Source organism: Takifugu rubripes, chromosome 1, assembly GCF_901000725.2.
Source record: "Takifugu rubripes chromosome 1, fTakRub1.2, whole genome shotgun sequence".
Taxonomy (NCBI): domain Eukaryota; kingdom Metazoa; phylum Chordata; class Actinopteri; order Tetraodontiformes; family Tetraodontidae; genus Takifugu; species Takifugu rubripes.
This window is the reverse complement of record NC_042285.1, coordinates 27,174,292-27,201,594: the sequence shown is the minus strand read 5'-3', so window position 1 is coordinate 27,201,594 and position 27,303 is coordinate 27,174,292. Positions and strand designations below refer to the sequence as shown.

Here is a 27,303-nt window from a genome sequence, read left to right as displayed (position 1 = left end):
CTGCCGGGAAAAGAAATTGTTTAAAATATTTTAATATAGTTCACAATATATTACATTGGAGAAATGATACATGAAATGAGGAAAAAGAAAGGTTTATTATATTTGAAACGGTTCCATCCGATTCCTCGTCCTCCAACAGCTCAGGAGTGTCAGTGTCGATTTTAGCATAATTGCCCCAAAACACAGTGATCTGCTGCCGCTTCGATGCTACAAAACGGAATCAATCTTCTAATTTTGGTTGTGACTGAAATCGTCCTCGGTCGACTGGCCATAAACCAGACGGTAACACAGTTATCGTTTAAGAGCCTGCTTTTACAGGATAAAGTGCATTTAGCAAAATAAAGCCTTCATAAATAAACACACTTAAAAAGACCAAGCACGTTAATAAGGGCCAGGATCTGGCAGAGAAATCTTCATATTGCCTGTAAATCGACGGTAATCTGGTGCCAGTAGAGGGCAATCCACTACGTATCACAAATAAATGCTACTGTGAAAGGTTACAAATATTCCAGTGAGTTTCCCAACAGTAATCGAGTACCAAGGCACAACAGCTGATTGCTAGGTCACAGTTAGAAACAGTATCGCCGTGTCGGGACAGAGACAGCCGGGACGTTTTGAGGCGAGTTGGATTCTTAAATACTGCTGTCATGAAAAAGAAAAAACACCTTCGCTTTCACTTTTCAGACGCCGCCAAAGTGGAAATGTAGCATAAATGATCTAACACAGACTGGAGGCTTGTTGCACAAAGAGAAGAAAGGAACCCTCGAGATCCCCAAACCTGCTTGCTGAGGTTGCCTTACCTCTTTAAAGGGACAGCTTTACCCCTGAGAGTGTTCTGTGGACACCTGTCCACCCCCCCTCCAGACACAGTTGGGGGGACAGAGCCACTCTTCAGATCTGGGTGCGCTGCCCCTTTAAGGGGGAGGAACCTCACCTCATCTTCACTGGTCCTGGTTCTGCTGAGCAGCTACGTGTTTTTGAACCTGTCAGAAATTATTGCTGTTTGGTGACGTCTCGCTGTAACACAGTGACTCTGGAGGTCCGTCCAGCCCGGCTGCACCTCTGGCAGCGACAGTTCCAGCGCACGGTGCACGGACGGGCGGGGGGGGGCAGGAAAGGGGGAAACCACCAGCGGCGCTCCGCCTCTGAAGCATTGGTATGAAAAACACCCGCCCCTCCCTCCAGGCTTTTATTATAAAAATCACATTACAACTGTTGACTCTGTAGCCAGTTTCACCCCCCACCCCCACCCCCACCCCCCCCACAGTCGAGGCCGACGAGCACGGCCCAAATTTTGCTTGTCCAATAATTTGCCGTTTGTTTAATGCGATGATCTAAATCTCCATACATATGACAGTACGGTGCATGTTCTGAAGCTTTGAAGAAGAAAGTGCTAGATCTCAAAGAAGGTTTGTTTTTATGGTGGAAGGAGTTCCCCGTGTGAGTGGGTCCTGTTTCTGCAGTGGGGGGGGGGGGGCAGGTTTATTTACAGTGTGGCGCCGGTGGAGCGGGGCGGGTCTCAGGAGCGGCCCTGGTTTGTGTTGATCATGATGTTGGGCAAAGCGTTGCGTCTCCTCCTCCAGGCGCCCAGGTCCCGCGTGCACCTCTTGATCTGATGGAACCACTGCTGGGTGCGAGACTTGTCCGACGCCCGGAAAACGAACGACTCCCGTCGAATGTCGAGCACCTCGAACGTGTCCTCGCACTCCGGATCTGCAGACACCACGCAGTTTCCCAGGCGGATAGGTTCCCTCAGGACCGTGAACTTTCCGCTGCTCTTGTCCTTGATGAGAACCAGCACTCCATCTTGAATGCCGTCCCTCCCGCTGTCCCCCTGGTCCCCCCGGGCCCCCACTTCAGCCGGAGCCTCACCGGTCCTCTGCGTCCTCACCATAAGCAGACTTTGGACGTTTTGGAACTTGAGGGCCTTGCTGCCCTTCTTCACCCACTGGCCGTCTGCCGGCTGGGACAGCTGAAGGGGTCCCTCCATGACAAACCGCGTGTCCTCCCTCGCCCAGCCGACCGTCTTCATCGACACCTCCCGCATCTCGATGTTGATGACCTCCCGGTTTTTGCGGCTGTCCCTGCGGAAGGAGCGGAGGGACCAAGTGACGCCGTTCCCCTCCTGCTTGGTCTTCATGTTGATGTGCTCCAAGTGGGATTCCACCCGGCTCTTGGCCTCCCGGAGCCGTGCGTAGTCGGGGTGACACTCGGGGGTGACTTTTATGATTCGGCTCAGAAGGAGGGGGTACTTGGTGACGCGCTGAAGCGGCGCCATGAGGAAAGAGCGCAGGTTCATTCTACGCAGAGCTGTGTTGTCGTTCTGAGAGACATCCAGGAAGATTCTGAAAGGACAAAAGACATTTTTAGCGTGTCGTGGACAGGAACCCGTCTGACTGAGGACCAGCCGAGACTCCTTTAAAAAATATGGACCATTTCTGCTCCAGTCTCAGAATAGAACTTGCTCTGCATAATTGATAAGGTGCCGTCCTCTCCATTAAGAATTACACCAAACGTCTGTGGCAGGAACGAGAAAAAGCTCCCCGAGTAACTTTCCCATCACGTGAGTCCAACGGGAGCTCCACGTCCTCGTGCTGTGTGTACCTGAGCAGCTCTTTCTCCTTCTCCAGGGTGTTGAGCATGTTGACAGAGGTGGACTGCTGCAGGCAGTAGGTCTGGAACGCAGGGAGCATGTTGACAAACTCCAGAAAGATCTCGCCGATGTAGACCGTCAGGAGGTCGTCGTCTCCCTTGAGTCGAGACGCAGGAGAGAAGAGAGACATCTGATTGGGGTTTTAGGAAGCATCTGTTGGAGCTGTCCATGAGGACAGCGAGGTGCGTCATGGTGGACAACATCAAACAGCCGTTGATACAACCCAACACGCGCGTGGAATCATCACAATGAGGGTTCGGCGCTAATGGAAACACCGGCGTGGGTTACCTGGTCAAAGGCCTGGTCGATACTATCCTGCAGGTGCTCGGTGAAGCGATCGTTGACGTCTATCAGCTCCTGGACGTTCCCGAACACCACGGTGAGCTGATCGGCCGTCAGCAGCCCGGCGCTCTGCATGGGGCAGAAAAACTCCTCCTTGATGATGCGCAGGTCCTCGCCATAGCTCGACTCCGTGTTCAGAAATTCCAAGATGGCCTCTTTGCGCTCGGTGCGCAGCTTGGAGCAGCGTTCACACATGCGCTCTCCTCGCTCCTTGGAGACCCCGTCCTTCACGCCACAGTCTGGACAGGGTCTTTGCGCCTCCCAGGCTCTGACGGAGGCAGAAGGTCTCTTCCAGTGGCGGGACAAGCCCGGGCCGATGCCGCTGTCCACCCGTTCCACGTCAGCCCCCCGGGTCCTGCGGTAGCGGCGGGGCTCGCTGTCCTCCTCCTCCCGTTCGTCGCTGAGCCCCACCACGCCGCTGTCGGCGCTCAGGCTGCTGATGGTGCTCCACCGGTGCTGTCCAGATCGGGTCACGCCAAGACCTGCTTGGCGCTCCTCAGCCGGGGGCTCGGAGCGGCCGCGGATGGCCGCAGGAGCTGAGGAAGACATCCAACAGCATTGAGGTCTTTGTTTTTCTACACGGCACACGCACACGGTGCACACACAGAGGACTAGTCATGACTGGTGATGTCAAAATGAATAAACACGTCGGCCCTCAGCGATTACGAACCTTCGGTTAAAGCGATCATTTGTGACTCACCGATGAGCTACTTAGTCACTACCACTCCAGACGAGGTGGCTCCCGTTTGAATTCAAGCACGGTGTGTCAGCACTCACCGCTGTCTCTGTCCCGGTCTCTGCGGTGGCTGTGCAGGCGGGCGGCGGCAGCGATCTTCATCTCCAGCTGTTTGCGCTTGGAGGCGTCGGCCGGCATGGGGTCGCTGTAGTGAGGCCGCAGACGGCACTCGCGCTGAGCCCTCACCGTCTCCGCCAGCTCATAGGCTGCGTCCGAGCTGGAGCGCCTGCAGACCGGGCCCGTGAGCTGCGGAGGGAGACGCGTGTCAGTCTAACAGGCCAGTTGCCATGGCAACAGATGGGAGAGGGGCAGCAGACACAGCTGTGCACACTCAGCTGCGTGTCCGAGGAGTTCACCTGATGAAATTGCCGTCCCGACTGTCCTACGCAACAGATATAGTTTATCTCTCCGATCCGAACGACCCGTCTGCCACGTCCGATCAGAACAAGGCCGACCTCAAAACTCCTGCTCTGATCACATCCTGGGCTCATCGAGCCTTGAAGATAAGGAAAAGGTCTCTCGGGGGACAATTCAAAGAATCCCAAACACTTAGCGCCTGCTACTGTCTCGTGATAAGGTGAACAGTTCAAAGGTCAGCGCTACGACACAACATTCCTCACCTAAATTAACCTCCCCTAAACTAACCTAAACTAACCCTTCCACATCGTTGAGCGGTTGTGAACGCGCGGACAGGCTTAGTGCTCCCTACCAGCAAACAACAGGATTTACAGCTTGCAGCAATAAGGTAGAAATCAAGGAGAATAATTCATGAACCACTGAATTATCGAATCACCGCCCATATTTTGAGCAGGCAGATGCGATCTCCGCTCTGGAATGACGCTACCAGAACCAACACACCTCCACATCTGCTCCCCAAACCAGTTTTAGCCTCCTTGCATGCAACGAGACAAGAATCCAGATGGACACAGAGGTGTACGATGCTCCCCGCAGCTGAGGCTGATGTTAAGCTGCAGGCGGCCGGCGGCGAGGCGCCGTGAGGGGCGCCAGCTGCTGGAGGGGCTCAGTCCCCTTTTTTACTGCAGCTTCAGACGTCCAGATATTCGCTGGAGGACGGGCGCTGCATTGCTCACTGCTGTCTGAGCGAATACCTCTGCATTGCTATAAGGCAGAGACGTGCACGCGTGTCGCAGTCCCCTCGCTCGTCTCAGTCATCCTTGAACGCCAGAGCTGCGTCCCTGCACGCGGCGCCGGTGAAAAGCAGCGAGCGGAGACGCGAGGACGAGGCGGCAGGAAAGCAATCGGAAAAGATAACGAGAGCCGAGCCTTACGCATTCTGCTGGTTCTTCTCCTCCTTCCAGAGGCGTCTCGTCGTCAGCCTCAGCTCCGCAGGCCGTTGCCGACGTTGCCATGGCAACGGCGGAGGGCTGACAGTCAGTCAAGGGGGTGGTGATGTCAGAGCCTCCGTCCCGGTCACCTGACAGCCTGACGGGGGCCTCGGCAGAGATCTCTGCACTGCAGCTGGTGGAGAGGGGAGGAGAGAGAGAGAGAGAGAGAGAGAGAGAGAGAGAGAGAGAGGGAGAGAGAGAGAGAGAGGGAGAGAGAGAGAGAGAGGGAGAGAGGGGAGGAGAGAGGGAGGAATGGAGGGGAAGGAGGGGAGCGGGTGGGATGCAGGAAAGAGAAAAGGATTATAATTCTGGCAGATGCTCTGTGATTTTGTCATTCATTTCTCCCCATTCTTCCATCCTCAGCCCCCCGCTGTCTTCTTCTATCCTTTCACAATTCTACCTGCCTCTGCCTACAATAATCTCAACACCCCCGCCCCAAATCAATGCTTCTCTTATCCTTAAACCCTCATCCCTCACCTCCTCTAACATCACAACCATTAGGTTTCATAAACACCTCAACCCTCAGATCTCAGAGGTCGATAAACCTTCCATCAGTTTGGGGCTTTCAGCTTGAATTTTCAGGAAATTGATCAGTCGCTATGCAATTATTATTCTGTTTATTATTATTATTCTGTTCACAGCAACGCTCAGTTGAACCTAATTCAGCCAGAATTCTGCTGTGTAGTGTGAAGCAAAACAACACATTTGATGTCGATATTATCTTTAAAATCCTTTTCTAACTGGTTTCACACAAACCACAAACCATGACTCAAAAGAAACCACAAGCTGTTAAGAATTGATTTTAAAGTGGTGTCAACAGGACGGCCGGTCGGCGAAAATGCCTCCAGATTCGACCCGACCCCCCCCCCCCCGCCAGCATGGGTTTGGGTGTGTGAGTCTTGGGATGGACTCCGGGGAGACACCACCCCCCCGTGATGATACAATGACTTAAATAATCGGTCTTTTAACCCCAAATCCTCCTGTGCTTCAGTTTATTATTTCCACGATTGCTCTATAGCATCGCGGCCTCGTTCGTGCACGTGGGGACATGCACGCTTTTGCATATCAAGCAGAGTAGCAGAAGATCCAGCAGCCCCGGGAGATTACAGCCCCCCCCCCGCCAGGATCCGCTGTCACACCCAGATGATGCATGGTACGTAATAACCTGCAGCTTCATTCATCAGGAAACCGGCGGATGTGATAGATCAGCGCTCAACGCGGGACAACGCCACACTGGAACCGGCCCGTCCGTCACCTTCACCGCCACGTTTATCGACCCCGATGATTTTAATCAGCGTGTGCATCTAATAGAGACAAATTAAATTCAAGACCGGGAGCACGATTCCCTCTCATACTGCACATAACTGACACATTTTCTTTCTACAAATTACAATTAACTAATAACTGAATATTGAATGTAATATATAATTTACACCATCGACATTAGCAGTTGCTCTTGAGCAAGGGGAGGCGCTGCTGGACTGGAACACCTCGGGGATGAAAGGTGGCGTAAAAAAATTGCCATGGTTAATTAAAAACTCTCCAGGTATCCGAAAAGCCTTGAGCAAATTTAAATTACCGAGGGACTACAAAGTGGGTTGCATGATGGTTCTTTTAAAACATTAAATCTAATCTGAGAAAGGAAAATGTTACTCAATATGAGCTTTTTTGGCTGATAACGGATGTGATTAACAAACCGTAATTGGGAAATAATCAGTGCTTTGCTTTGTTTGACCTCAAACTGGAAGAAAATACACATATTTTCACACTGGCTGATTTTTGATGACGTTTGATGAAAGACTTTCAATTTCTTCAGTCCCATTCAGGACTCATGAACATCTGCTGAGCTTTATTCTCAGAGCTAGTTACAAAAGGCTAGCAAACTCTAAAAGGTTTGAATATGAAGGACGGAATCACCAGAAGATGTTTCACGAATGTTTCCTGTCAGCGGCATTCTGAAGCGTAACAATCTGAATTTTAACTCAATGACAAAGACTTATAAAAGGGTTATTTGCACCCCAGAGAGCTGCACTCTCAAATATTAACGCGCAGACTCTGGGCAAACACCCGCAGCAGTTATTTTCCTGCTGCCTTTGTGCTTCAGACATACATCAACCCTTCCAGCACTGCACACAAAGGAGTGACCGTCGGGGGTGTGTGTGTGTGGGTGTGTGTGTGGGTGTGGGGGGGGGGGGTGTATTCTCCATCTATCTCCCATCTCTCACAGGTGGTGCTGAGACAGGAACTGGCCTTATCAAAGAGCTCGTCTGGGTTCAGGGTCTAAAATTTGCATTGAGCACAGAAGAAAAGACCCAACGGACACAGACACAACTCTGGTTTGTTGGTGACCACACTGAACTGCAGGGACGGAGGGACAGAGGGACAGTGGGACAGAGACAGAGACAGGGGCAGAGACAAAGACAAAGACATAGAGATAGACAGAGGAAGAGGCAGAGGCAGAGATAGAGGCAGAGATGAGGACAGAGGCAGAGACAGAGGGACAGAGACAGAGGCCAGGACAGAGACAGGGGCAGAGACAAAGACATAGAGATAGACAGAGGGACAGAGGCAGAGACAGAGGGACAGAGACAGAGGGACAGAGACAGAGACCAGGACAGACACAGGGGCAGAGACAGAGGCAGAGACAGGGGCAGAGACAAAGACATAGAGATAGACAGAGGAAGAGGCAGAGGCAGAGACGAGGACAGAGACAGAGACAGAGGCAGATGCAGAGGGACAGAGGCAGAGACCAGGACAGAGACAGGGGCAGAGACAAAGACAAAGACATAGAGATAGACAGAGGCAGAGGCAGAGGCAGAGATAGAGGCAGAGACAGAGGCAGAGACAGAGGCAGAGATAGAGGCAGAGACAGAGACAGAGGCAGAGACAGAGACAGAGACAGAGACAGAGGCAGAGACAGAGGCAGAGATAGAGGCAGAGACAGAGACAGGCTGCAGTTCCGATGCCAGTCCTCCAGTCTGTCATACTTAACACCACCCTCCCACCCACAGCCTTGTCTGCAGAGTCAAGCCTGTTAGCAGCGGCAGCTGTTATCACAGTAACTGAGATAAACTGATAACACACATGCAGACGGAGCAGATGGACGAGCACCAGGACCAACGCGCCAGCGTGCAATCACAGATAACTCACTGCACCACAGGAGATCACGCCGACTTCATTAAAGACATGTTCTCAGAAACACACAGGGACATTTGTGAATCCAGGTTAGGTGGAATGAAGTGGAATAAACATTAATGGGGACAAATGTGGACTCTTTGCACAGGTAACAGGGACCTTTCACCCATTTTAGCGTCCACACGCTCCTCACAGACCCACCTCTTCTTGATCAGGTCCAGCGCAGAGCCGATCAGGCCGTCCTTCATCTTGTAGATTTTGGCTCCGTAGCTGGAAAGGTCCGTCCCCTCCAGGAGGAGCGCCGGGCAGCAGCTGGAAGGACGGTCCCAGTTCTCCTTGCTGGGTGGGAAGGGAACAGAGCCGGTGGGCTCCAGGCTGCTCCTCCGTCTCCTCCCGCCGGTGCAGTCGTCTCCCCGTGCTGCCGGGGCTTTCTCCTGCGTGGAGCTCGCCAGGGGCTGCAGAGGCATCCGTGGAGACGGGCTGGTACGGATGGGAGACGAGGTGCTGGGGGGTCCAGTAGCAGCACCGACCGGCTGACGGCACTCCGCCTCCTCGCCTTTGCTCAGGACAGGTGGACGTGCGCCCTCCTGTGCCGAGTCGGCCTCCGGACCCACAGAACCGGCCGTGGGACTCTCCTTCTGCCTCATCCTCTTGAACTCTTCAAACGTGGGAATATGCAGCCGTCCCAAAGGGGCCCGGCGGTGCTCCGGCGCCGAGTCCGAGGGACTCGCTGCGATATTGTCAGTTGTGTAGGACACCTTGACGGGTCTGGGATGGGAGGGGGAGCCGAGCAGGGCCAGGTTGGGACTGCTGTTCTGGCGCCGGAGCTGCAGGCGCCGGAGGACCTCTTGCTTTATCTCCTCGGGTCTTGTGATGTGCAGTGCGCCTGAAGGCCTGGATCCAGAACCTGTTGCATACATGTGCTGAACAACCTCTGGGTCGACCGGACTCAGCTGAGCCCGCAGTGGGAGGGTCTTCAAAGGCTCCGCCGAGGACCGTGCGCTCTGTAGCCTCAGTTTTTCCCTCAGACCCTTCCTCACTTCCCATTCGTCGATGCCAGATGGAAACAGCATCTGAGGGAAGAGGGGTAGATCCTTCCTGGGAAGTCCAGTTTGGGAGCAAAACACCAGGTTTTCTGGGCTCTGAGCTGCCACCACAGACCCATCTGGAACCCCCCCACACCAGTGGCTGCTGGTGGTGTAGCGTAAAATAAACTCACTGTCCACACTCCTGTTTATCGCACACAGTCCAGAATCGGACACGTGGGTCCAGTTAAGGTTTTCCATACTCCTGTAAGGCCTGTTCCCAGTGTTCCCAGTATGGATACAGGAACTTGGGATGAGGCCTTGGCCCAACTCCATCCCCACAGGAATCTGCCTGCTGGAGGGGCAGTACCTCATCCCGAGGTTAGTGAGCAGAGTACTGCTGTTGCATCTCGCCATGAGCGGGAATGAGGTCCCATTGAGGCCCGTGTAGTGAGGTACGCTGAGTCTGTGCGGAGGGAAGGACAGGGGGTCAGGGGACAGGGGGATGTCAGCGATGCAGGGCTCCATGGAAGTTACAAGGCTGAGGGTGGAGATGTAGCCTCCAGGAGAGCCAGCTGTGGCTGGGACAGAGGAGATGGAGAGGCAGTCATGTGGTGGTGGAGGCTTCACGTCCGGCATGGCGGCAGGCCGAGCGGGCAGCCCTCCGAAGCACGCGCTGCAGGTACGCCGCTCTGCAGCCTGCAGACAGACACCCGTCATGAGGATTAGAAATAAAACAATGCAGCATTCACTCCCTGGAACTGGGAAAGCATTTTGAAATTGCTGGGAACGGCATTATGACAAAACAGCAGCAGCCGCCCTGAACTGGATGCATTCACGTGTATGTTTTGGGTGCATTAGAGATTAAAATGATGTCTGAAAAACCAGGCTGAAGGTTCCAGTGTTTGTTTAACATCACTCCAGTTGGTGCACAAGCTTTGGCCGTGTGACAGGTCTGTGGGAGGACTTCAGTTATGCGACCTTAAATTAGACATGCCCAGCTCCGATCCCAGACGCGCTGCCTCCGAAGCGTGCTTCCGTCTCCTGAATAATCACATCCATTTCATATAAACGATTCCCTGTACAAACCCTCTGGCTTCCCCTTTTTTCATTCTCTGCAGGAATAATAATGGATGGATTAATACTCTGTTTTTCTTGCTGCTGGGACACGAGATACAGGGACAGATAAGGGAAGGGTGGAAGGAAAAATGGAAGAAAAGCAAAGAAAGCTGTAAACTGAGGGGACACTGATGAAGATAACTGCTCAGCTGTGCACTGGCGTCCAGCGCTGCCTTCTCCTGACTAATCAGATAGCTGTTGTAGATTAGCCAGAAGCTAAAAGAGCTGGCTGCTCGGGGCTGAGTGCACAGCGCTCCTGCCTCTCCGGTTCCAATGATTGCACACAGAACACCCGTCTCCCAGCCCAAACGACCATAGACCTCAAATTATATCCCGCCTCTATGGCGACTCCTGGTGAAATGATGTCTCTTGTAATAAAACAGGGACTCAGAGGCCTGGTCTCTGATGCGTTATGTGTATAATAAAACCTAAATCAATTTTAGATTCAAACGCTCCCTGATGCCACTCTAAGTACTCCTTTGCAGCATCACTAATGAGACGGGGAGATCAGAGACAACCCAGCAACCTCCATTGACACAAGACATAAACCTGCATCTGTATGACAAAAGATTCAAGCTACAGAAGAAGCCTCTACATTTTGGACTTGTCCCGAGGCCTTTAGACTTTTACAGGGATTAATATCGGGAAGAAAATGAATGCCAAAAGTAAGAACTTGTAGAAAAGAACACTATGTTTCAGACTAAGCTGGCTGCTCAGCATGTTTTCCACTATTTCATGTGTGAAGAGTCATTAAGGGTGAAGAAGGCTGATATTTAAGATCTGGGTTTAATTAGCGTGACCATGTGACTCTGAACATCAGACAGCCATCCAAGCATGTCTCCACTCCGGCTGAAATACTGTATGAAGGATCTTTGGAGAGCTACTCCCTGTCCACATTCTCCGGCTCCAGAGCTGACGAGCGGACGAATTATTCATCCAGGAGAGGAAGTTTGCCACCCGTATCCCAGCATGCACGGCTGCTGGTTCCTGCAGATGCAATGGTGGACGTCTGTGAAGGGTCTACCCTAATGAATGCACATAAAACTCCGTTTGGACACAGCAGAATCCTTGATTTTGAAACTACGTGGCCAAAAATGTGAGGACAAACTGTTCTGCAACTGTTCCAAGCGTATACTTCCAATGAATTATTCATTTACAAGCTGGCACTCATTTTTTAATGTGATTTCAGATTGTCATCTGTTTAACATAGACAGTTTGGTGGAGACAAACTTGACAAGGACCAGCACTCTCAAGGCACTCCAGTTTCCTCCTACAGTCTAAAAAGAACATGCATATTAGTTTTAAGTATGAGTGAATGGTGTCGTGTCCCATGATGGACTGGTGACCTGTCCAGGGTGTGTTTCTAACTCTAGCCAATGGGATCAGCTCAGTAGCTGCTGGATAGTGAATTCTTTACCAAAGTTGAATACTGATCCTGTCAGCTGCAGGGGATTACTACAGTATATTTGGTGATAATACAATAAACCATCAATTTTCTGGGATTTTTTTGAAGAACGCAAGAGAAGTTCAGTGTGTAACGATCTGAGATACGGTTCTGGATTTTCAGCACTTCTAACGGTACCAGCAGCTCTCACCTATGTCAGGAAGGTAAATGTAATAAGAAATACCCTAATCCACATGACAAACCAGCATTTAGCAGCAAAGGAATAACAATAGGAGCTTGTTCATCACAAAAAAACCTGGATTTCTTTAGAAATCAGCCTTAAGCCTTTAAACTTAGCTATGACTTGACTTATTGTACAGTTGAAACTGCATGTTTGGAGTCATGGAAGCTTCTCCAGCTCATCATGACTGGCTCTATAGATTTTGTCTACCACCGTCGATCTCTGTCCATGAATTTCCGCGTGTTCCTGCGTGAGTCAGTCTGGCTCGCTGGCAGCGCGCCTCTGATGGGGCAGAGGTTACCCAACAGCCATCATCGCCCCGTTCGCAGGGTTCAGCTTTGAAAATAATCCCGTGTCTCAGCTGCAGGCAACGTGCTGTCTGATCTTCTTCACGTACCCCATTTTAATCACACTTAAATGCTGCCTCTCTCCTCGCGCAGGTCGTTGGCTCGAGTCCCACAGCGCCCTCGCGGCCAGCACAGCAAAACGTCTGGAGCTCCCACCCAGACAGACAGACAGACAGACGTGGCCCCGAGCTGCAAGAAAAAGGAGGCAGAAGAAAAAAAGCTTTCAGTCAATGAGCTGCGTCTAAACATATCAACAAATGTGCAGGAGTGGAGATCCTCTCTGCCAGACAGGAGCCACGCAGGGCTCGAAACCCGAGGCTTGAATAAAAAATGGGCCCCGATACTGTAAGACAAACCCTGTCCTGCATCACAGGCTGAATCAGGGGTCGCGTCGGTTACATAATTAGTGCCTCTCTGTCAGGGTAGAAGAGCTAATTACATGCATCATGCTGAAAGCTTGCTTACACGCGTGTGCATCCAATCAGTTTGCTGATAATCGTTTCCAAGCAACACCGATTTCCTCTTTAACATAATCACAACGATATAATAACTGCAACTCATAAAGGAGTCAAATCAGCTTTTCCCTCCTGAAAAACAACAGGTGACGTGTCGGGGGTCACCAGGAAATATGATCTGCTGACAGAGGTGCAGTTTGTAGTTTTATTTATTGGTCGTTTATGTGCAAACGCCGCCTAGTGGCCAATCACGGAATGCTGAACCCATAATGAGGTAAAGTCCCCAGGAATTTGGTTTTGGCTTCAAACACATCAGCTTTTACAAATTAAAACAAAGTTGGAAACTTTACTGAGCAGCAAATTTGGCCTCAAACCCAGGGATTCAGAAAAGAGCAGCCGGTTTTAACTAATAAACATCTTAAAGCTGTAACTCTGAACACAGGCTGCCTCTCACACAATGAGGGGCTGAGACAAAGCACATTCCAAACGTCGCTGCGTCCCAGACATGAATATGTAGGCCAGCACGCTGGAATTAAAACAAAGAAACTCAAGTGAGGGTGAGGCTTGCGGCGATGACGACAAAAGCAATGAAAATCTCATCTCACCTCATCTTCGCTGCTCCTCCAGTCCCTGAATGCACCACAAGCTTCAGCCTCATACCCCCAAAAAGAGTCGGATCACATGTCCTGTGATGCCGACAGCTTCCTTCCCTACCCCCTGCCCCCAGTGGGATGCTGGGGTAGAGAGAGTGCTGTGGCTGCATCCTCCACAGCTTTGACAAGTGTCATTTGAAAATGAACGCCCCCCCACTTCCCAAGAGTGCTGGATGACTGGCAGGCCTTCCAGTGCATCCCCCGCCCCCCCCCCCCTCTGCAGAGAGGATGCAGCTTAACTCCATTCACATTTTATCAGGAATAATGTATGGAAAATACGTGACAATGCGGCACATCCAGTGGTCCCTGAAGACGGCAGCTCACACACTCGTACATCTGGTCCAGCCAGTCCAGTGTGTAGGGTGCAGTGTGTGTGTGTGTGTGTGTGAATGTGTGTGTGTGGGTGTCAAATTCTGTGCTTCTATGAAATAAATAGAACCAAACAGGTGAACATAATGAGAAGTAACATTTAGTAGCAAAAGAATGGCAACAACAGGTTTTTTTCTCACACACACACACACACACACACACACACACACACACACACACGCACACACACTTCAAATGAATTCCTCCTGGGAACACTCAAATCTAACGCCACGTTTCATCGACAGCGAACAGAAGACGTTCACCATGTCTAAATATATCTAAAGCCCACAGGTTGGTCCATGTAGAGCTCTACAGTCCACGAGGACTTTCATGAGGGAGCCACACTGTCAGTAAACACAGGAAACTCTCAACCCCTTCAGGTTTTAAAGGTTTTATGTGTTCAGGACAGACGCACAATGAGCTCCCCTTAAATCCCCTCATGTTCGTTGGTTTGAGAACCTTTACTGAAGCTTTACCCTTTTTCTAATCTAATGGCCTCGTCTGACAACCAGTGAGGTCGTATCTTGGACCTCTAAAACATAACAGTTTTAACTAGAATCTTCTGATACCACAAGCCCCCCCCCCCCCCCCCCCCCCCCCCAGGGGAATACCAAGAATCCTTTTGGTTCTCTTTAGACTGTAAAACGCGCCTTTATCTTTAAGCATCTGTCCTCTGAGACGTCATCACCCCCTGATTTGATGGTTCTGGGTGGAATTTTGGCTCATTCAGAACCCTTATCTCTGAAAACCCAGCCCAGCGGCTGCAGTAATCACACTTAAACAGCCTTAAAATTCCACCTGTGCTGAAGTCTTTTAACTCAGAGGGCGTCCTAACGTGAAGCGTTGTGCTGCTTGTTCAGCTTCTGTTAGCACAGCGGGGAGACACAGCAGGAGAGTGACAGGAAGCTCAAGTGAGGCCGCAACGCTGCAGAGAACATCAGCACGCTGAGCTGGGCTTTCAGGCCGTTTTGGCTTCGCTGCTTGCTAATGATTTATGAACCCAAACACCTTTTTTCCCTCAAATGGACCCTGCTCTCTGATGCCATCCAAAATAATGGAATCAAAGGTCGCTGTGTCAACCAACACAGTGGTCGGAAGAGACGCCCTGCTGTCCAAGCAGGCAACTTGGCAGCATGAGAACATCCAGAACGTGAGGCCTGGATGGCTGTAAAGAGCCTGCCTGTAACAGCAGAACTGCTCTCCAGCCATCTGTTAATCCCGATCTTAATCCCTGTGAAAGTGGATCCACTGAACTCTCCAGAGATGATCCTCCAGTCACAGCGACCGTGATGCTTATCTGTCGTCTCATATCTAAGAAGATGGGAGCGTCATTATCTTCATAGACTCCTGCGCAGGTGGGGGACCGGCGAAGCTCTGCGTAACTGACGCAGCGACGCTCAACAACTGTGCTGCTCTGGGGCATAAAGTGCTGCAGGACACATTCAGGTGTGGCTGTCAGACGCAGGATTGTTGTGTCCTCTGAGTTCTCACCAGCTGCTTCCATGGTCACGGCGTTCCAGGATTTTAAACCTGACAAATCGCCCTTTTTTTTTATCATACATGCAGAAAGATGCATTTTCCAGACCTAAATTTGGGCTTTTCCTAAATCAGTCTGACAAGATGTGGCCAGAAGAATGAATATAAACACGGAAAATATAGCTGCAACCCAATTTTGCTTAAATGAAGTGAATAAACCTCCGTTTCCCATCAGCAGCAGAAATGTAGGTTAATGAGGCACAACCGGGGGCACTGTGAGCATCACCTACCCCACCAGGCTCATGAGAGGGGAGGCATGGGAGCCAGGGTGGGTCTAAGAGATGCTAAACACTGACATCAAAGTGGAGGAGGGTTAATTATGGCTGTGAGTACGGAAAGCAGCTCAGCAGGGACATGAACACGGCAGAAATGGCCTCGCTGCCGATGCTGCGGATGCATTCAGACTGGATCATTTCTCCATTCTCAGCCTGCTTAATTTTCAGTTTTGTCCGTTAAAACAAAGAGCTGCCCTTGTCTTCTTTGTTGTTTGACAATGGAGACACACAAAGACCGTGAACAGAGATGGAAATGTGAAAGCAGAGTTTGCTGACATGCAGTCTGACTCCAGAATCCCAAATAAACTGATGATAAGAGTCTTCCTTTGGCCTTCCCCTCTCCGTGGCTGCCAACACGTATCACTATTGTCACGTTTGTAGACAAGACAAGAACCTTGGAGTCATTCAATTTTACACTAAACCCAAAAGCTCCAAAAGAGGTAAATGTGGTAAAGAAAAATAACTGTTTGATGGGCAGCCGCTCCAGGGCTCCACGTCCTGCTGGTTCTGGTTCTGTGTTCCAGGTCACTTCGGTCCCATTCATCTGTTAATTGTTGTGAGACGGAGGTCAGATAAATTATGCAGCGAGCAGACAGCAAACACCTCCGGAACACCTCCATTAAAGGAGAGAAAAGAGTCCCTTCCACCTCACCGGAGCCACTTCATGCAAACCAGGAGTGTGATATGAGCAATAAACACGAAGAGCCCGGAAAGATTAGGAGGCTCCACCGATGCCGGCTTCATTTGTGTCATTCTTCTTCCGGTTTAATGGATTTTTGAATGACTGTTTTATACCACCCTGAAATCCAAGTGTTTCTTCCAAATGTAATATCGATTTCATTTCATGGCACAGGCAGACAAAATGCACACACGCACACACACACACACACACACACACACACACACACACACACACACACACACACACACACAGTCTGACTGGTCTGTCACCACTATGAAAAAAGAAGAAATCTGCAGAAAGAAAAAAAGGGAACCTGGTGGAACAAAGGGAGGACATGCAAATCCAGCGCCGTCATTCCTTCAGTCCCCTTAAAAAACCCAAGGAGGGTAATAAGGTAGTCGGGGATTTGCTGGGCAGCAGGTGTAACGTGAGTCACTCTCATCGCCAGGAACGAAAGGAGAAGCTTGGATAAGGAGGCGCCGGTGGAAAACAAGACAATCAGGGACAGTGATCTCTCACTCCAATCATTTATTTAGACCTAAAGTCTGCAAAACACCTACAAAACACCAACAGCGAAATCAGCTTTTTAGCTGCACGCCTGCGACCCAACAGGGCTGAGACACGTGCATGTGTCACCACCGGAGGTGCAGGAGGACGTGAGCTCACCGGGTGAGTCCTGCCCTCATAAAAATCAGGAAAAAAACCACCTGGTTCGTTCAGAACTTGCTGAGATGTTTGAAATGCATGAATCGTGTAAATCAATTGTTTAGGATTCATCCACGTGCTCTCATCTGCGGATCAATGCCGACCCTTGACCTTGCCGAAGGGATGTCGATGTGTTCAAAAAGCCCTTCTTGTCAGCTCGTTGCCATCTTTAATAGGCATCCATCAGAGATCCATCATTGCCTGGATATCGACCGAGCGGCTCCCCCAGACACCAAAGAGGAAGACGTTCTCGAAATGACTGAAGGAGAGCGAGGAAATAAGGGAGGAGAGCAGGAAAAGCCCCTTTTCCCTGTCTCCGTCTCTCTCCTCCAGAAGTCAAGGGCATACTTGCTATGAAGGGATGAAAATGAAAGAGAGGAGTCTAAAGGATGTGATTAGCAGACTGGAGGAAGGGGAATGAGATGGGAAGGCCTCGGATCCATTCTCACCATTTATAAACCTGAAGAAGGAAACCTAATTACGCTCATATATGAACAAAGCACAGATATATACAAACTTCCTGGATGGATGACAGGAAGTCATCCATCCAGGAAAGGAATGTGTTGGCGGAAAAAGACGATGGGAAGGAGCCGATTAAAATTCCTATTTTCTCTCTTTATTCACAGTCTGTCTGAGTTGTCCGCTCCAGGTCCATCAACACCCTCAAAGCTCTGGAAATCAAACCTGGCATAGCACTCTGGGCAACACTTTATATTCCGTCCAGCCTCACGCAGAACGTACTCCCACGGTACGCTCCCACAGCCGAGCTGTCTGACAGATCTGCTGCTGAGAAACACTTTCCTCCTCCTGGTTTGGACTGGAGATCAAACCAGAGGGCTATTTTAATCTCCGTTTACAGTGGTGCTCCAGGGCCAGGCGGCGCTGAGCAGCCCAACACACATATCGGTTTATCAATGGTGGATGAAACTCTGAATTGCTAACCAGAAGAAGCCTGTGGCTCATGCTAACAGTTGGGTACAGAGACGATTAGCCTGTGGTGACCTCTGGAAGCCCAGCGTCCTAGCTTCGCTCCCCAGCGTCAATATCACTATGCAAACCTGTCTGTGTCAACTCAATTTATTTTCCAATTTCCCGCAGGGTGAATCCCAACTTTGTCTGTCTGCCATCTATCTTTCCACCGGTTCTCTCATCCCGCCTTTTCTCTCAGCAAGCCCTTATGTCCCCTCCTCAGGGGTCCTATTTGTGTGTTCTTCCCAAAATGGATCAGCTAGCATGTCCTGTTTTCTACCTCCTCAGTTTAGGAGCAGATAGGAACAAAATGCCTCCTGATATTCACATTAACAGTAAATAAAAAACAGCAAAACGACAATCAGAACTTAATAAAATAAATGCTGGAAACCAAACAAAAGCTCATGAATGAGCAACTCTGGTGTTTGTACCGAATATGATGATGAGGGTGAGCTGAACACCCCCTGTTACTCTTCATCCTTCATTGGTTAGAAATGCTCAATATATTTAGCTTTTTTAACCCTTAAACCTGCTTTAATGCCCTTAGGTTAAACATCTACATGGTCATTGGATATTCAGGGCTATTGATCACACACACCACACATGGTTGTTCTTCTATCATTGTGAGGACTCGCGTTGCCATAACATTAAAACCAAGTCTCAACCCTCCAGTGGGTTTGGAAGCTCCGTGGAGCAGCCACAATGTCTTAACTTCGCAAAAATGTTTCGACTTTGCTGGTAAAATGTGCTTTTCTCACAGTGTAGCACAGCAATGTAGCCCAATTCCTCTAAGGGAGGCGGGCTTAGACAACCCCCCCCCCCCACACACACACACACACACAGAGGAGAGGAAAGAGGAAAACACTATTGACGGACTAGGCATTCATCCGACACAACAATTAATCATGTGGAGGCGAGTAGTGAGTCTGTGTGTGTGTGAGTGTGAGAGGATGCCTCTCTTAGAGAAATTGGCCAATGCCACAAGATAACAGATATCTTTAACACTGTGCTCATGCACGCGCGCGCGCACGTGCAGACAGGCGGCCACACACTGCTTTGAACAGGTCAGTCATCTATGAGGAGAAGCTGCTCATCTTGGCTGTGTGTGTATCAACTCACACCTTTGAGTGTGTTAAACCCGCTTGGATCTCCTTCTGCTGATTAAAACAGCAGCTTTACAGCTCCTGACTGATCTTAATAAGCACACAGTGGGTCATAAAACTGGGCCTAACTGTCAGAAGAAGACAGAGGAGCTATCAGTGTCCATGCAAAGCATCGTGTTACACCTGCCGTCAGCCTCGGACTCTCCTCCATACAAGGATGCATCAATTATGGAGCCATCCCAGCCTTGTCAACCACCACTCCTGCATTTGGGCGCATTCAACATGTTCCTGCCATTCATCAAAAGACGCAGGATGCGGGACACAGCGGAGAGTTGAAAGAATACGTCCAACAGAAGAGCACATGCTTCCCCCATTCCCTCGACAGCATCCGTCTCCATCGTTCCCAGCAAAAACCCCAACATTCCGAACGCAGATCGGAGTATTATCAGCTCTGTGGACTCACCTTTGTGACGACGGAGTGTGTGTTTGTGTGTGCTGAGCTCAGCACGCAGCCTCTCCGCTCCCTGTCGCTCCCACCGAGGGCTGGAGCAGAGTGTGTGTGAGCGTGTGTGTGAGCGTGTGTGTGAGCGTGTGTGAGCTCTCTCACCGGCTATTGTTACAGGGACCGGAGCCAAACTGAGCATGCTCCCTGTGTGAAGAGCCCTCGTGGTTGGCATGGAAACCAGGAAGCGGCTGTGAAGTTGCTCCATCCTTTCTGCTCCCGTCTCAAAGCTCGGGCAGGTGCTGCCGCTGCCCCCCCCCCCACGTCACTTGATTAATCCCTAATTCTGCCCTGTTCCACTCCCTCCGGTCAGGACGCAGTGACAGCTGCTCGGCCAGCCCATGACCTGGATCACGTCCACAAGTTCACACCAGTGACAAGGTAATCCAGTCCAAAGATCCAGAACCACGTTCCTGGTCATCCACACAGAGAGCTAATATTAATCGTTCCCGAGACTCATTAGAGACAAAGAATCCCATCCTCTGATATTAACTATGTCAGGGACAGCCGATACATTTTATTGGAGGTTTAGGGCGGCCGCACTGACCTTGAGAGATAAGGATTAAGTGTTTTTAGCTGTGAAGGACAAAACTTTAGACGACATTCCCTGGAATGGCTGAAACAGGATTAATGAAGCTGTGCTTTATATACCTGGTTCCTTATTCACAAATCAGATCTGCACGGATGGAATAAACCATAAATATCTGACATCAAGAGGTTGTGTTTGGCTGTTGGGGGGTCGGGGGGGCAACACAGTTACGGGAACATCAGACAGAAAAGAATCCATAATAAAAGCAGGGGAGGACCTGAGCTGATCTCAGGTCCTGCTGGTGGAGCCATTATCAACGATCAATGCGGCTGGCTCACCGCAGGGGGTGTGTTCAGGAAACACCTGCCGCCCCCCCCCCCCTCAAAGCAACCTCAGCATCAGTTTACAGGCACCCTCACACAACAACCAATCAATGTTCAGCCTACACGAGGGGGGAAGGTAAAAGTCTCAATGGAGGACCCCCCCCAGAGGTCTCCTGCGAATGCTAATGGTCACATAGATGCATCAAAGAGGACGCTTGACTATCAGTCAGGTGGGCAGGGGGGGTGCCCCCGTGGCGAGGGGGGACCCTTCGTGACACCGCGGGGTCACAGCGAGAGGTAACCTCTCTGCCGGCCCGCTCCGCCTGGCGACACACGCTTGGATAATTTATGAGGGCTCCACCATCGCCTCAATAATTCATGACGCCTCGTTGAGCCGCGGGTGAGAGCGCGCGAGCGTTGTGGGCTTCCAACGCCACGAAAACCACCATTACTTTTTAAGATATGCTAAATTTAGCACGACTTCCACGACTCGGGGGAGGAGCCGGCTTTTAGCGCCGAAGGTCCCCCCCCCACCAACGAGCAGCAGGAGGGAGAACTTTGAGCCGTTTGTCAACATGAACAAACAGGTTTTTAAAAAAAAAGGCAACCGTGTGGAGAGACGCCGCTGCTGCACCAGAGCCGTTACTGGGGAGGAACAAAGGTTTGTTTATGGCCCCCCGCGGCTAAACGGGGAGGAGTGTGTAAACGCAGAATGCTCCTCATGCCAGTTCGGGTTGGTCTGGCACTCCATTGCTGGGCAACCGCGGGGGAGCGGTGGGACAGCGCCGCTCTGATGCCTGACAGCCAAAACAGCGGCGGTTGGCCGGCTGCAGACGGGCGGAGGCCGCGGCAGATAAGGATTAAAGCCGCCGCAGGCGTGACACGCCGAGCCATATTTAAACTGTCAACCGGCTCCGCTGACGTGGAAATAAACCTCCGGGGGAGTTTAGATCGGAAGCTGAAGGGTAGAAAAACACATCGAGTCTTTAGAAAAGCAATAAACGGAGCCTCCAGTTAAGCTTCCTGTCAAGGGCGGCAGTGTTTTTGGGTGATGAGGCCGTAAATTAGAGCCGGTTCTCACCCCCCGAGTCGTCGACTGTTGACGCTTGATGCCACACAAGCTGGTTGAGATGCTCATTTTTCTCTCCGTCCCGTCTCTGACACCTCGCCAGGGTCCAAGGGTTCACCAGGGAATCAGGATGAAGGTGTTTGTGGTCAATGGTGCCACGTGAAAGGGCCGTGACCCAATAACCCGATTCAGCAGCGACTCCATACGCTCGTTACAGTGACGCAGGGCTCGATATTACGGGAAAAAAAAAGTTCTCTGACCTACATTTTTCAACGTGTTAGCGAATGAATATAGAGAGCGTGAGAGAGAGACATAGACAGAGAGAGAGAGAGAGAGAGCGGTTTCCCTCTGCACCTGGTGAACTGGACGATAAATAAACCCGCCATTGCTGATCCAATTTTCCCTTCAAGCTATCAATTTACCCGTTTCTTTCCTATCTGCATCCCTCCCTCGTGCGCCCGCCTTTAATTCACCTCCTCCTCGTTAACACAGATCTGTGCTGCGTTTGATGTGCGGCAGGATTAAGCCGCTGGTGACTAATTTCCCCCAAACCGATAAAGCCTGACCAAATTGGCCCCCCAGAGGAAACAGGAGCCGACGGAATATTAAAAACGGAGCGTCGCGTGTTTTCCTAGAAGTCGATTCCCTCCGCACTCGTTTCCAAAGAGACCCGCGAATGAACCCACAGCTCACAACCGTCTCTGGGCATCAGAAACATTTACACATCAATGCCGCCGGGTGAATGAGGGATATTACGATGCAGAATATTCAAGGCGGATGAATGTCAGCAGGACGGGAGCGGCAGGAACGAGCCGGAAGCCCGAGGACGAAGCCTGGATCCAGCAGGGATGCTAACGGGGAGGGCGGAACAAGGTGGACAGGAGGGGTTTTTTTGTTAGCACTGCAGAGATGACGGGGGGAGACGGGGAAGAGAGGGAAAGGGGGGAGCGGGAGAACACTCCCACACTTTATTCCATATTTGAGCAGCTAAACCGGTGAAGCAGATGCAGCTTCTCCTCCATCTCCAACCTCTGGGAGCTGAGCTTTCCTCTGGGAGGCTGCTGATCTTCGACCCCGCCTCCGCGCAGACGCGCTGACTCAGCTGCTGCCGGCATAATCCCAGCTCCTGGTGAAAGATGTGCTCCGTCCCTGATAGCTGACAGGACGCTGGCAGACACAGACGCTCAGGCTGGAGCCGTCTCGGGGCCGTCGGAGGGGGCGCGTTAACATTCTGCACCTGGCTGCACATCACACGGAGGCAAACGGACCTCGCGTGCAGACACGGGTGCAGAACCCTGTCTGGATGGAGAACAATGCCGCTGCGTGTGTTCCCGGAGAGGAAGGAAATGTTCTCGGGCGAACGTTCGCTCCGTCGGAGAGCTCCTCTTTAAAAAGAGGGACGACAGAAGACAAGACTCTAAAATGTTCCGATGGTTCCCACTTGACATCTGTTCGTATTCTCCTGTAGGAACCAAAGCCAAACACGCTCATCACTTCCACGTTCCCTGGTCCTGGAGGTGATGACAGGCCTGGTAGGTGTTGCCGTAGCGCCTGCTGTCATGGCTGCCTGGGTAAAAACCTGCTGTTATTATAAGAGCGTCTTCACGTCGGCAACCAGGGACGCGTTTAAAACTAGATCCTCTCGTGCGACTGGACGCCAGGAAACACTCAAAATGGCACCACTGACGTATGTGAGGGTCAGGACATGGAAGTGTCATCATCAAACATCATTGTCTGAGCTTCTCGTTTAAAACACCTTCTGATGTAGCTGCTGTCGAGGTGATTTTGAGGTGTTTAACACGCAGCTAAAAGAGAGGAAAGGTTACAAACAAAAGCTTTTTACTAAGGGGGAGAAGCGGCGTGCGCCCAGCAGGGGCTCCTGGTTCCACCAGATGATAGGTGGACAGGTCTCTCAGCGGGGGGGGGGGGGGGGTGACTGCGCTGACAGGAAGCTGCTGCCGCGTGCTGAGGAAACGCCTCCATCTTCGCTCTGATTATCACCACTGGGTCAGAGGGTAAAGCAGCTCGCCGGTCAGTCACGGGAGCACGTGAGCAGGAAACCACCGAGAAAATGAGCCTGATGTACCGTCACACGTCATCTGCTTGTCAAGATGCTACTAACCAAACCAGCCAAGCGCATCAGCCTGTCAGAGCAGGGATGCTAAGTGCTTCCGTCAGCATTTCATCTCTAGGAACCTTTGGTGGAAAAAGAGACCGAACTTTTCTCTCTCTAAAGTGTCAGTGTGCTACTGCAAACTGGTGGCATAAGGCTAACATTAGCATATAATCATTTAGCATTGCGCTAGTGAGCTAACTAATGAGCCAACTAATTTATCATGAAGGAAAACAGCAGTGGGATTTAAAATGTTCTGGTTGAGATAGTCGTAGCCTATTAAACCACAGCCTATTAAAAACAACAACAACATCCACTTCCTGTTAAAAGTTCATTTTCAATTAATTCCTTATTAAATTTGTTTCTTAGACCAAGCAATAAAACACAGTTCTAATAAAATGAAATCATTGCAGCTTTTCTATGTCTCCTTCTTGGCATATTCACCATTTAATGACATGGTTGCATTTTTTTTAGGAAGTAATTTGACACATTAGACAACAAAATGTTAGCAAATGTCTAAACAGACAATAGTTGTGTAGGTGTTATTTCCAACATTTTTTTTTCCAGCTCATTTCTATATCATCCTGGAAAACATAATAATAATCATTAATCATAATTTCACAGGCTTCAAAGGAGCAACTGCTTCAGTCGACCAGCTAAGGGCTCGTTAACAGCATTATCATGCTTAAAACGTGTGTGTGTGTGTGTGTGTGTGTGTGTGTTTACTTAGACATTTAGTCCAAATGGGCATAATTAGCTTTTCACCTCCGCCAGAGGCATTTCTCGACATCAGCTGGGGGGAAGTCACAGTAGCCACAGCTGCCTTATTCTTAATTACTCCAGCGGTAATTATGGGATGGCTATAATGGAGAGAGTGACTCCGGGCTGTCCTCCACGTGCACGAGGCCTTTTGTTTACCGCGATTCCTAAACACGCACGACATGTTGTTGGTGATGCTGCCGTTAGTGGCTGTGGACGCAGCTGTGACCACGACATGGGGGCGGGGGCGGGGGCGGGGGTGGGGGGGGGGGGTGAGCCCGAGCGATGCACAGAGCTAGCATAGCACCACTGAACTGTTCCTATAGAACTCAGTGATGCCTCGTACACGCTACGATACTGTCGCACGTGGCTTTGGTGGCTTTGGTGTGTGAAGCTGCCAGTCTTCTTAGCTTATATGTGTCTTTTGGGTTTGATCTCGGTGGTGAGAAGTAACATGTTTTATTCAGTTTGTTCTTTTTATTGACCTAATATGTTCTGCCCGGGGTCAAGTAGCTCATTTACACTTTAAAGGGACGCTTCGCCGGTTTGTATCGGCGGAATAAACCGGACCAAACACGAACAAAACCCTCATCATGTTCTATTCTCAGTCCTGAGCAAATAACCCAGCGGCGTCTCATCGTCCGTGTCTTCGTGTATTGAAACGATTCCCGTGGTCGTAGCGGCTCTGCTACCGTGACAAACGACACCGTTCATCCTTTAAATGACCACCCTGATGACAATCACTTTGCCTTTTACTCAATGCTGCTGCATCTCTGTAATTGAACGCTAATGAACTTAAAAAGCAGGCAGCTCCAACCAATAAGTTAATGGAAGGTAATTTTACTGTCTTAGGGCAGAACCAGAGGCTGGAGCTCCTCAGTCCACCTGCGACGGTTCTGCTGGCTTAGGATGAGTGATGCACCTGTCTCATTAAATCCAGTGTTATTGACTCTGGTTCAGTGCCAGTGTGTGTGTTGGTGTGTCCGTAAGCGAGCCCGTCTGCAGCTGGCGGGAAAACATTGACCCAACTCTTTTTTTCCATCCTTTCACAGACGGGAAGCAAGAAAAACATCTAAAGCAGCATCTGCGCGTCACATTCTGCGATGATGCCGTTAGCTAAAGTTCCAGGTTAATGGAAACAGTAAGAAATTAGCATTTTATACCCTGAATAAGTTCATTTAAAGCATTCTGCTGTCCTTAACTCAGGTTCTTTTGTTGGTTGTTTAAAAGACGTGAATAATAAAGGTGAAGCCGTTCAAAGAAAGAACACGGAGCTTTGGGGCTAATTAATACTCCAGATTCTGCATTCATGAGACTCTTTGGACCTGTCAATTCTGAATCTAGTTCCCAAAATATTGGAGTTGCCGCATCGCGTCTAGCGAGGCGAAAACCTCCAGGATCCCCCACGAGGCTCAGAACACTTTGCAGGCCCACTTTCATCCAATATTCATGCTTTTCCCGCTCAGCCGTATTTTACATTCCTACTATAAAACAAAGAAACTGCGTCTTGTTTTCCCAGATTTGTTCACATTATCCGACTGCAGCCTGGAAGTCGGCCAACTCTCCCATCAGCCCCGGAGGCTCGGTCGGCCCCAGACCGGCTTGTATTGGACGCACAAGTCCGGCCATCCTCAAAAACATGGCAGAGGGGCGTCCGGGGGAGGGGGGGGGGGGGTCGGACATACAGCTACGCTTGCATTTGTGGAGAGGATTTCATGGCACTGGGGTTCTGCTGCACGGGCCGTGTTCTGACTGGCTTTTCCTCTTCAGCATCCCATAATGCGATTAGTGTCATTTAGTGAGGAAGTGCACGCTTGTGCGCGGTGCAGATTCAGCTGTGCAGCACACGACTGTTTCTGATTAAAGCCCGCTCAGTGCTTTCATTAGTCCGCCACAGGAATAATAAAGGAATGGATTACTCCACCTATCTCTGCTGACAAACTAGTCCCCCCCCTCAAACTCCCGGGACAATCCAGCAACTCGCATCACAACGTCGTCGGAGAGCTTTTAAAAGTTAACACAACTGACATTTGGGAGCAGGGTCCCACCTCCGGTGCTCATTGTTAACGATGCTTCTGCCTCTGCAAACACCCCGGAATAAAAAAGGCTCATCTCTAAAACTCTGAGCAGAGGCTCATTTAAAAAAGAAACACTGTCAGAGATTGTGACACGTCTAAAAGGACAGATTTGGTGGACAAACAAGGGCTACTGTCGCTAAGATGCTGCGTGGTGCCCGTTGTCACGCCGCCATTGGTGGTGGCGTCCAAACAGGATGACAACAGAAAGGAGAGTTGTGTCGAAATACACAGAAATCGAGCAAAAACCCCTTCAAAAGAGAACAAACACAAGAGAAAACGGTGAAAATAATGATTCTAAAAATTCTAATGATGATTCTAAGAACTGGGTCACTTGTGATATGATTCATCTGTGGGCTCACAGATGAGAGCTGATCAATTGTAGGCTGAAGGAGGGCAGCGGAAACCCCAAAACATCCATTTATGAGCGGAAAACCTAAAATTCTTAGGAAAATTACACAAGTGGCTCCTGTTTAAAGACTTTTGTGAAGGTCAGAGCAGAACCATGGACATGCCCTGTCAATCAAACACCACTAGATTTGCTTTTCGAGATCATTGTGGGTTTAAAGCTGATTTAGAAAATCTATTCACGTGCACGTCACTCACTCAGAGTTGATTTAGGATCGATTTCAGATCCGTCCTCTTCATCATCAGCTGCTTCATCATCTTCAGCATCCAGATCGAGGAAGCAGGTTCACATCAGCCTGCGCGGACCTGGATCGAGTTCCAGATGAAGACCCGAACGGTCCGGACGGTTCACACCGGCGTCACACCACGATCGCCGGATCCGCTTCCCTTCCGCTCTCGCGCTGATTTGACAGATCCCGGACACGCGACCTCTCAGCTTTGCGGGGTTCT

General features: G+C 50.5%; 1 protein-coding gene across 2 annotated transcripts; it reads right to left on the bottom strand.

Moving 5' to 3' along the window:
- Positions 1 to 128: 128 nt before the first annotated feature.
- arhgef49 (Rho guanine nucleotide exchange factor 49) lies at positions 129 to 27,303 on the bottom strand. Of its 2 annotated transcripts, none has more exons than XM_029842473.1 (8): positions 27,052 to 27,303; positions 12,379 to 12,517; positions 8,414 to 9,936; positions 5,021 to 5,210; positions 3,773 to 3,977; positions 2,942 to 3,531; positions 2,605 to 2,750; positions 129 to 2,345 (listed from the first exon to the last, which is right to left on the bottom strand). In XM_029842473.1, exons 3-8 carry the CDS (start codon positions 9,874 to 9,876, stop codon positions 1,520 to 1,522), a joined length of 3,420 nt encoding a protein of 1,139 aa, XP_029698333.1. In that variant the 5' UTR covers positions 9,877 to 9,936; positions 12,379 to 12,517; positions 27,052 to 27,303; the 3' UTR covers positions 129 to 1,519. The 2 variants fall into 2 exon arrangements, with proteins under 2 accessions (XP_029698333.1, XP_029698325.1); XM_029842465.1 differs by lacking the exon at positions 27,052 to 27,303 and adding an exon at positions 19,539 to 19,756.

Excerpts from the sequence above, each read along its gene's own strand:
- arhgef49 (XM_029842473.1), bottom strand. The coding sequence starts at position 9,876 with ATGCCGGACGTGAAGCCTCCACCACCACATGACTGCCTCTCCATCTCC. Across the intron at positions 3,978-5,020 it reads GAGAAGAACCAGCAGAATGC|CTCACGGGCCCGGTCTGCAG; the intron begins GTAAGGCTCGGC and ends CTCCCTCCGCAG. Across the intron at positions 3,532-3,772 it reads AGACCGGGACAGAGACAGCG|CTCCTGCGGCCATCCGCGGC; the intron begins GTGAGTGCTGAC and ends TGTCTTCCTCAG.